At 42.4% G+C, this 10,450-nt stretch overlaps 1 protein-coding gene across 2 annotated transcripts in view; it reads right to left on the reverse strand.

Annotated features, from left to right (window-relative positions):
* The window catches only part of COL5A2 (collagen type V alpha 2 chain), a 113,945-nt gene extending 103,740 nt beyond the window's left edge, over positions 1-10,205 (reverse strand). Inside the window, exon 1 of one of the 2 annotated variants that reach the window (XM_030018244.2) lies at positions 9,618-10,205. In XM_030018244.2, coding sequence (XP_029874104.1) covers positions 9,618-9,717 — 100 coding nt within the window. In that variant the 5' untranslated portion in view covers positions 9,718-10,205. The remainder of the gene's footprint in view (positions 1-9,617) is intronic. The other variant, XM_030018245.2, reaches the window with a different exon arrangement.
* Between the last annotated feature and the right edge of the window lie 245 nt (positions 10,206-10,450).

The following is a 10,450-nucleotide window of genomic DNA, read 5'->3' on the forward strand; positions in this document are numbered from 1 at the left end:
GGGCAATAATGCCTCAGTCACACAAAGCCAAGGGCTCCTCGAGAGGTACGAGCCCCACCTCGCAAACGATGTCTCTCTGGAAGTTTCTGCCTCTTCTGCTTCCCTTTGTCATCCTTTCTCAGAGCTTTGGACACACTGAGGATTATTCAGTCTAACAGGTGTGCACACAGCAAAAACCTTGAATAAAAGAGATTCAATCCTCTGAATATCTGTCCTATTCAAGTCCAGGTCCCCTAAATTTCCATTTTACCATCTTTTTTTTTCCCCCCACAAATTACCACTTAGGCCAACGTTGGACTTGATCACTGAAGGATGAACAAAAGCCTCTCATTCTTTTCCTTATGCTTTTCTGCCTAATGGATCATGAGAACTATATTTTTCTTTACCAAGTCCTACTATGTGACAAAGAATAGCATCCTTAGTTTTAGCTCCCTCTGATCCCAGAGCACAATGCAAACTCTGTTGTTGTTATCATCACTCCAGCCTACACTTTTCTGAGATAACTCCCCTCTTTGTATGTTTTACCCATATTTTTGCAGATGGCAAGTATTTCATTCCTCATTATCATCTGTAAGTTTCATTAACATCCTGTTTCTTTCCTGATCTAGATTACAGAAGACCATCTGTGAAACCATGAGATTTCATCCACAGTAAAGATACATTACTCTTAATCACATATCTATCTTTAATTTTCCCACCACTCACAACAGCAACATTCAAGACAATACTAACTTTAAGATTTCATAAGACAGGGAACCAAATGCTTTACTAGCAGTCAAATGCTTTTACATCAACGCAGCATAAAGCCATCAAACAATTGCCTTTTAAAATCATTGGTGGGGGAACCCTGCAATGTCTTTCCCCTATAACAACAGCCATGTAAATTATAATTCAACAGTACACACAATGAATGATGCTAAAGTTCTCCCTTAGGAGACACAGAGATGGTGCAGTGCCATCTGCAAGTCTGACCCCTAAAATACTTTGGAAAGATCTGTTCATATCTCCAAAGACCTGAAGTCTAATAGATTTTCAAACTTCCTGATGAATAAATCATGAATTTTCCAGGACTGTAATAAATGACCTTTCCTTGTAGAAATAATACCTGACAGCTAAAGACACCTTCAGCCAGGTCGGTATCAGCAGCCATGCTGTTAGGCAACGTTAAGCCAGGACAACCCCAGAACTACAACATGCTTTGCTAGCTGGGGCCCTCTGGTTAATCTCCATTTCAGCTGATTTAGTTGGCAGGTTTCCATGGGCCTGGTCACAGCTACCACAGAGAATGCTCTCTTTTCTTGACCTTAACTTCTTGTGGAAAGCATCACTACCATTGGGACTGGGACACATGTGAAGATTAAAGTATATTCTCATCTTCTGATGGGAAGAGGAATTTCAGGAAACCTGCAGGAGTCTTAGAGGAAGAGCGAGATGACCCAGCTACTCAATGACATCTTTCCAACCAGGAAGCTCATCATTAATGAAAGTGAGAAATCCAAAGGTAGATCATACTTTACTTTAAAAAAGATACGTGTTCATTGATTATGTTACTTGTTAACAATAATTATAATTCATAATCTGGGTCAACTGAATGTTCATAATTCAGGGTAACTTGATTTGCCCAAAATAGCACTGATGGCTTAAAGATGGCTAAATCATCCTTATGCCTAATAAAACTAACCAGTGTCTCCTAGTCTAAAGGAAGTTCCTCTTGCTAATAAGATTTCAATTATTTCTCTCAACAACGACATGGGATGCTGTTATCCAACTACTGAACATGTGAGGTTCAGTATTTGGAAAACTTAAGGCACTGCAGCTGAGGGGAAAAAATATCCCACACTTTAAGATAGACAGAAAACAAGACAAAGATAATTATCATAGGAGAGCAATCAGTATGGCATTACAACACATTTTCATTAGATCAAAAGATTTGGTAGAACCCTGTATAGAAAATATTTGTGAAAAGCTTAGTGGAAAACAGGCAATCAAGCAAGCACAGCTTCTGTTTGCTGCTTCTAGTTTCATTTTTTCCTTAAATATTTTTTCTTGATCTACTGGGACATTTAACAGGACAGGACACATGAGACTTCAGACTAGAAAGTGATTAAATATCAATAAAGGTCTTCTATGATTTCTTGGAAGAGAGAGGACTGCTTTAAACAAAATCCTCGGCATAACCTCTGAGGTTACCTGTAGTAATACAGCTATCCAGGGACGGGTGACAGTTCTTGAATGAGGAACAGTTTCTTCCTGGCTTTTAGCCTGTATTTATGTTACCATTTTAATGTGCAGTATTAATCTTGGAGCAATTGGGCCAGGACAGAGTCATGATGATACCTTTTATCTCCCTTAATCTCTTCCTGCACTACACTGTCATTGTGTCTTTAATCCTTCAGATGGTCAGCTTGCTGAAGGATGCTGGCAAGCATTTCATGACCGAAGAGTATTTGGAGAAGATATTGTATGGACCTTCTCAGCCAGCCATCTACTGCACAGCAGGGAACAGGCCTCAGTAAGACAGTTTACTCTTCTGTTCCTACTCTAAATGAGTTCATGTCCAAAACTCTGAATTCCTGCCAGCAGTATCGGAGCTGCTGCTTGTGTTTCTATTCAGCCACATTATCCAAAGAACAGGGGCACAGAGATTCAAATTAATTCTTTAGTCCTCCCGTGTTACCATTACATAGTCCAAAGGCTATAAATGACAACTAGTGAAGACACAAAAAAACGGGGAAGTTTTTCAGTATAAAAACAACTCCATTATATCATGCTCCCAACTGTGCTATTTACACAGTGCTGCAGAAAAAGACAAATTCTCCAAAACTCCAATCAAGTTTCAGCTGGCAGCAGCATGGCCAAGGAACAACCTTAGACCAGCTCTCCAAAGACCAGACCTATCTTCAGCAGCTGATAAAAATGGAATCCCAAGGGTCTGCATGAATAGAGGTTGCCTGTACAGAGAGCATCCCACCGCTGGCCCTCTGACAATCATTCCTAGTCTTTGTGCTTATATAACACATGACCTTTCCGCAGCAAACATGGGTCGGATAGTGGAATAATGGAATTGTTTCTCACTACAAGAATAAAAGACAGCACAGCAGGCTATGAAAAATGTACGTTGCTTACTCAGAAAAGATAATTGTGAGTAACGGTTTGGATATTTTAATTACCACAGCACTGAGGGCTTATCAGCATCCAAAGCTTCCTGCATACTACTGTTTTCATAACCATAAATCAACCTATAAAACAAGAATTTATATGAACAAGTTGTTGTGTCGCTTCCTATAGACAGTATCACTGTTTCACCCTTTCTGGTAGTTCAGCAACAGCACTAACTTCAAATTTCTCAGAATTTCAGTCAGGAAAAGCATAAATCATAGAACGTAATCTGTGACAAAAACTGTGGAGAAAAGGTATAATTTGTACACACATAATGTATTGATTAAAGATGTAAACAGAACACAATATCACCTCTGAGGCACTTCTCATCTTCAAAGTGTTATGTGACTTATAAGCCATTTTTCTCCAGCTTGAAAGCACCTGATTTCTTAAATAACTGAAGAGCACTATAGTACTGAAAGAAACATATTTTCCTCATTCCCTTCTCATTATGCTTTGAATTATTGCAACAGACATTCCAGATCAAATTATACCTGACCTTCTGCACTTGACAGTCTCACCAGGGCTTTCGAAGGGCAGTTTAACAAGGTGGGTCTGTTGCAGTCTGAGATTTCAGGCATCAAGTGCAACAATCTTTCCTCGTCCTCTGAAAGTTCAAACTGCAAGAAGCCTTTGTCAAAAACTGAAATTCCAAGTTAATCTGATTAATTTATTCATTTTACACTAAAGGATACTTGGTTTTGCCCTGTGCATTAGATTAAGAATAGGTTCTTTTGTCTATAAAAATAAGTTGAAGTGCAAGCCCAGTCTCTTTTCACCGACCTAACTGAGAATCCATTGGATTGACACTTTGATTTATTCTTTCTAAGAAGAATTTTTGAGAAAAAAATTCATATCACCAGGACCTTACACACACAAATGTGCAAGGTCACAAAGACAAACATGGGTGAAACAATCAGTGTACATATAAGGATAGATCACATGCCTCCAGTTGGAATTTCAACTATTTTTTATTATTACTTCATAATTTTTTGGCACTGAGTTTGTTGCCTTTCTCTGTATATGGAAAAATAGTTGCACACAGGCCATGAACATCTGCTCGGGTTTTTTAGAGGATCATAGTGTTTCATGAATTCCTTCAGAATTTCTGCTTCCCCACACATACATACAAGAATCCCTATGTTTCTTTTCTCACAAAAGACCAAAAACCAAGTAATGTGGTGACTTCACCAGTCCTAATTCTACCCACAGAAAAATCATATAACTTCCAGTTAACCCAGATAGAAAGAGTAAATACTACTTAAACACCAGATACTGTTCCTAAGCAGGGGTTTGCTAGGTAAATTTATAATCAGTTGAGGGGTTTGGTGGACATTCATTTTTTCTGAAAACTTCTAAAGAACTGACATATTGAAAAAGGCTTATTTTTATGTTAATATACATTATTGTTCAACAGGACCAATCCTGCAATGTTTTACACGAACAAATCAACCCAACAGAATGTTATCATATCGAAACAAATTGCAAAGATGAAAGGACTTCACCAAGAATGAAGCGTGAGCATGCCAAAACATGAATGACAGCATGAAATGACCATTTGGTTTCTATGGCAATAATCTATATTTGTAAATATTGTGGCAAAAAAAAAAATGCCTGCACTAACAACCACAGCATGCAATTCTTCAACCACAAAGTATTTTCTAAAAAAAACAAGCTAATGCAGCTAGCTTAACATGACCCTCAATTTTACATATTCCATAATTTTGAGCAAAAGTTTACTCAGTCTGAGCAGGAAGAATCTTCTCGAGGGCTCTTTTTGTGGAAATTTCTCTGTAGAGTCTCCTTCCCACACTTTTACAGGCAGGGGAGCCAACCACAAATATTCAGAAGTCATGAGTCAGTCCCCAAAGAACTGTAACTTTTTTTTTTTATAAATAATGGATTCTCATTTTCTGCTTGTTTAGAGCTATAATCACTTCTATTTTTTAGTTATTTGCTATGATTAAACCCACAAACCTAGATACCTAAATGCACACTTTCTCCTTTAGAAAGTAGAGGTACACAGGTAAGTGAATGATCTGGGGATCTGGAACTGTGGGGGGAAAAAAAGAATCAAGTATCATAAGATCCTCACTAAAATTGTGAGAATTAGCAAGAGAGGGTTTGGTTTGGGGTTGTTTCTTTTCATATCATTCTCCTCAAGAGCTTTGAGGATTCTTTACAAAGGTGAAAGACCCATAAACCCCAAAGAAGCATCTGGCATGAATACTCAATAATTCTCTTACCTCCTCACAGCTACAGTGGACTTTCCCTTGCCATCATATTCCCAACACTTGCTCAGTGAGGAGACTGTGCAATATAGTAACCTCTTTTCTCACTGAAGATAACATCTCTAATGTCAGTGAGGGGATAATGAACATCTTTAATAGCCCCCCATTCAACCAGCTGAGCTGTTTCTGTCTCTGTTAAGGCCAGTCCATTCTCCTCTCTCCTTCACACGGTTTCCAGGCAAAGGCAAAGGCCTCAAGAATTTGAAGAAGGCAAAAAGAATCATTGTGCTGGTTTTGGCTGGGGTAGAGTTAATTTTCTTCATAGTAGCTAGTATGTGGCTGTGTTTTGGATTTGTGCTGAAAACAGTGTTGATACCACAGGGCTGTTTTCCTTATTGCTGAGCAGTGCTCACACAGAGCCAAGGCCTCTTCTGCTTCTCAGCCCACCCCACCAGCGAGGAGGCCGGGGGTGCACAAGAAGTTGGGAGGGGACCCGGCTGGGACAGCTGACCCCAACTGACCAGACCGATATCCCATACCATATGACATCATGCTCAGCATATAAAGCTGGGGGAAGAAGAAGGAAGGGGGGATGTTTGGAGTGATGGTGTTTGTCTTCCCAAGTAACCGTTAGGTGTGATGGAGCCCTGCTTTCCTGGAGATGGCTGAACACCTGCCTGCCCATGGGAAGTGGTGAATGAATTCCTTGTTTTGCTTTGCTTGCGTGCACAGCTTTTGCTTTACCTATTAAACTGTCTTTAGCTCAACCCACGGGTTTTCTCACTTTTACCCTTCTGATTCTCTTCCCCATCCCACCCGGGGGCAGGGTCGGGCAGGGAGTGAGCAAGCGGCTGCTGGGGCTCAGTTGCCGCCTGGGGTTAAACCACGGCAATCATGAATTCAAATGGAACAACCATTGTTTGGGTTTGCTTGCTCACGCTGTCGAACAAGGCAAGTTAGATACTTTTAAATCAATACCAGGGCTCACATTGATCTCAGCTGAAGTAGGGCTGACACCACAACAGAGGGTCAGGGAAGGATAAATCACTACAAAATTCACAGGCAAGCGTGCGTTGCAGAAACCGATGAGAACCTAAAGGTAAGTGTAGGATTGCAGTGAGAAATATGGGAGATGGTGGCAACAGACCTCACTGCCATGCCCACGCGGAATTTGCACAGACAAATCCCCTTGAAGGAGGTGATTCCCACAATTTCATCTCTGATTCAAGTTTACTGAGATATTTTCCACTGAAAGTGTGTTTCTAGTTTTCTTAAATAACTTTTTTGAAGAAAGCAATCCTATTTACACTCACAACTGGATAGGAAAGGATCCCAGAAGCATGCACAGCTTCTGCTAGTAGTTTCTTTTATTCTGAGTCCTAAGGAAAGAGGAAAGATTATACAGTGTGTGGAAATCCCTACACCAAAAGTTCAGGGCTTGCAAGTATTCAGTGCTTAAACAGCACATAATTTCAGCCATCTCCGGGGCACTTTTTGGCCCTACTGCATTTCTGAACTAGTCTGGGCCCCTACACAGAAATTAAAACCAGGATCTTTCAGTCTTTCTAGAATTTTGCAGTGCTGACTTTATTCCTAAATAACTTTTAAATATGCACGTTTAAAACAACTAGTCTCAAAATGAGCAATTTTGCCATACTAGGTTTGAAAGCATCTATTTTTCACATTTTTATGTGCTTTTTAAGTGTACATACTATATAGCACTACCAGCCAAGTGTTCTTGAGCAAAACCGATCAATCTGCAATGGCTCCAAGAGAAAAAATTAATATAGAAACTGGCACTACTTAAAAGCACAGCAATGGCAAGTGCCAAAAAAAAAAAAAAAAAAAGACTTGTTAAGCAGTATGTTTGGTTTGAAGAAATATTACAGTCCTTTCATTAAGTTTTTTAAACCATTTTACCTGTTTTATTATATTCAACTTATCTATTAATATCACTCACCCTTATCGTGATAAATTCTGTAACATGATTCTGCAAAAGCTATTTCTTTCTTCCACTGTGGTTGAGTTGACAACCAGTATTTAATCTTTCTCATTTTTTCTAGGACTGGCATGAAAAATGACTGGTAAAACTCTGTTTTAAGTACTTTCTGAAAGTCTGATAGTTTTATCTAATCTAAGCTTCCTGAAGTACCTTCCTTGCTTCCCCAGATACCTCCAATATCTGTTGACTATAACACCGATCTTCAAGTGGCACATTTGACCAACTGAATGGGGAAAAGGGAAGCAGCTGTATGGACAAAAATCACCTGCGGTACAATGTGCACCGATGCTAGACGTCTGCACAAGTACTAAACCCAAGACAAACTAAGGGTAAAAAGCTGCCCATTCTGCAGCATTTCTGGGCTTCAATCAGGAACTAAATAAAAACTGAACCCTCTTGTTTATGCAGTTAAACTAGACCGTTGTGTAGGATGTACTCCCCCTTCTTCCTCACTGTGCACCATCTCTCACAACACACTCAAATAGGATTTTTTGGGGGGGTTAATATAATGAACATTGGAGAAGGAGCTTCCTTGTATGTATGGTAGACAAAAGCTATTACATTCTCAAACAGGAAGATGAATAAGTGAAGTAAGTGCAAACAGATGTCACTAATTTATTACAATATATTTTGCTCTCTGACTTACCATGTACCTCTCTGTTTCCTCAGCCATCAGCGGATAGGAAGTACATCACAGAAGGTGTTCCTACGTTACTGGCTCATCCCATAATTTCCATAACAGCAGCAAACTAGTAAATGACACGTAATAACCCCACAGAAATCTCATGTAAAATTTGCCCTTTTTTTTTTTTTAACAGCAAAAAAGCTATCATTTTTACTAAAAGGATATCAAAAAAATGAAGTCGATGTTTTCACAAGTGTTTTCTGTGCAACTGAAAAATGCATAATATATGCCTCCCTTTATGATAAGCATACGAATTATGCTCCCAAGATTATACAAAGTGCCCCCTCTATGGGACTTCTTCCACAGCCGTGCATAGTCAGGACAGGCTCATTTTGCTTTGTAGAAGAAAAGTTTCAGAATCACTGCGCTGTTTTATTCACCAGGCTTTGACTCCTCCTCACTTGTGCAATGCAGCGTATTACCAGAGAAGTTTAGTTACAAGAAAAACTAAACTCTTGATAATACGCAACAAAATAATTGCAAACTATCGTAGGGCAACGCGCTAGTCCCTCTGTTGGGCACTATTTGGAAAAGAAGCCAGCGTTACACGTGAGAAGCCTAGGAAGTATGTCCAGGAGTACAATAGCTACCTACTGTCCCAAAAGCAGCGTTCTCACATTTCAGGAAACCAACCTACAGCGCGACATCCATCCAGATTGATGAAAGAGTACGGTCCCCGCGCCTTCTCCTGACCATCGGTCTCTCTCTCTCGGGCATCGAAATGATATTAAGTAAAACCGGACATAAAGCAGCCTGAGAAGCTCAGGTTACGCGGGTCAGGTACGCAGCTTGCCAGCCCTCCCAGAGCTTGCTGCGAGCCGCCGCCGCTCGGCTAAGCCGGCCCGGGGGCTGGGAGAGCGGGGCGGGGGGCAGGCGGCGTGCCGCGGCAGCCGCCCCGGGGGCTCGGCCGGCCAGCCCCTCCAGCGGCAATCGGGGGGAAGGAGACCGAGAAGGAAAGGAAGGAGGAGGAAAAGAAAAGGGGGGGGGGGGGGGCAGGCAAAGGGGAAATCCACGTTTCGGCGTTTCTCTAAAACAAAGAATGCGAGAAAGCAGCTGTAGCTCAGCGCAAACGACTCCGCCCTGCGAGGCTCCTGCGCCTTCCTTCTCCCAGCTCGGCCGGCCCGGCCGCCCTCCTCCAGCCCCGCAGCCAGGCTTCAGCCCCCTCCCCGGCACTTTCTTTTGTTGCAAACTTCCAGCCCCGCCGGGCAGCGGGGCTCAGCCCGAGCGCTCCGCGGCAGCGCCGGCCGGGCGGTCTGTCTGTCGGCCGGGCGGTCTGTCGGTCCTTCCCCCCGCCCTGCGCCCGCAGCGAGCGCCGCGAAACCCCGGCTTGGAAAGCCGCCCGCTGCCTTCGGGTCAGCAGCCCTCGGCGCACACCCCGCTGCCCCCTTCTCCGCGTATAAAAGCCAAGGGCTTGTTCCTCTCGTATCCCAGAGGTTTTCCGTTCCACCTACTAGCCGAACCGCACAATAAGCGCACCGCATACAAAGAAGGGGGGATGATTGTCTTTTTTTTTTTTTTTTTTTTAGAGGGAGAAACTCACCACCGTCATAGTCGTCCTCTTCTTGCGCCTTTATGGTTACAAATCGGCCCAATAAAGCAGCGAGGATGAAAAAAGTTCTCATTTGTACCCAGATTGCCATCACGCCTAGATATTAGGCATGTATCCTCCCGGGCAGCAAAATGTGCAGAAACGTAAGGTTATTTTAGCACCATGAAGCCAGCTGGGGAGTCTTTCTGCCTTTCAGCATCAGTTCCAGGACAAAGTCTGCGAGCCCTCTTTTTTTCAGCACCAGCTCCAGCGCAGTCTGCAAACACTCCTTTCAGGGGATGCAGCTTTAAATAGGAAGAATGCTGCCTCCACTTCTCTTCCTGCCCCTTTTCAGCTCGTTCAGGCTCCTAATCATCCACTCCCTGCCAAGCAACAGTCTGATTGATGGTAAATAACCGAATCAGAGCTGGCTTCACTCTTCCTTGAACTTTTCTCTTTAGGAGTACACTTACGGGATATTTCCCTGCTGCTGTGCAGTGCGTGTGCTGCGTCAGGACCATTTATTAAGAAAGCAAAGCATAGCCCCGTAAGAAGCTGTCAGGAAGAGAAAGCTCTGCTTTTAACACACCCAGTCCACGCTTCCTGGGAATGGAGGGTATAGCCCCATTTGGAGCCGATTCCTTTATTGTGAACTTGATCCCTTCCAGCTTGCCGAGAGGAGGATTTCCTCCTCTCCCTTGATAACTGTCCCCTGCCTTGCTGTAGCTGCATTATCAAACACGACTCCAGTCCCTTGAGAGAGGCCACAGAGCTACCAAGGTGGCTTGTTTCAGGAACCCGTAAATAACCACCTTTCTCCCCAAAGGGGATTAATCTTTCTCAAA

The sequence above is a fragment of the Aquila chrysaetos genome, chromosome 6, assembly GCF_900496995.4.
Source record: "Aquila chrysaetos chrysaetos chromosome 6, bAquChr1.4, whole genome shotgun sequence".
Lineage (NCBI taxonomy): Eukaryota > Metazoa > Chordata > Aves > Accipitriformes > Accipitridae > Aquila > Aquila chrysaetos.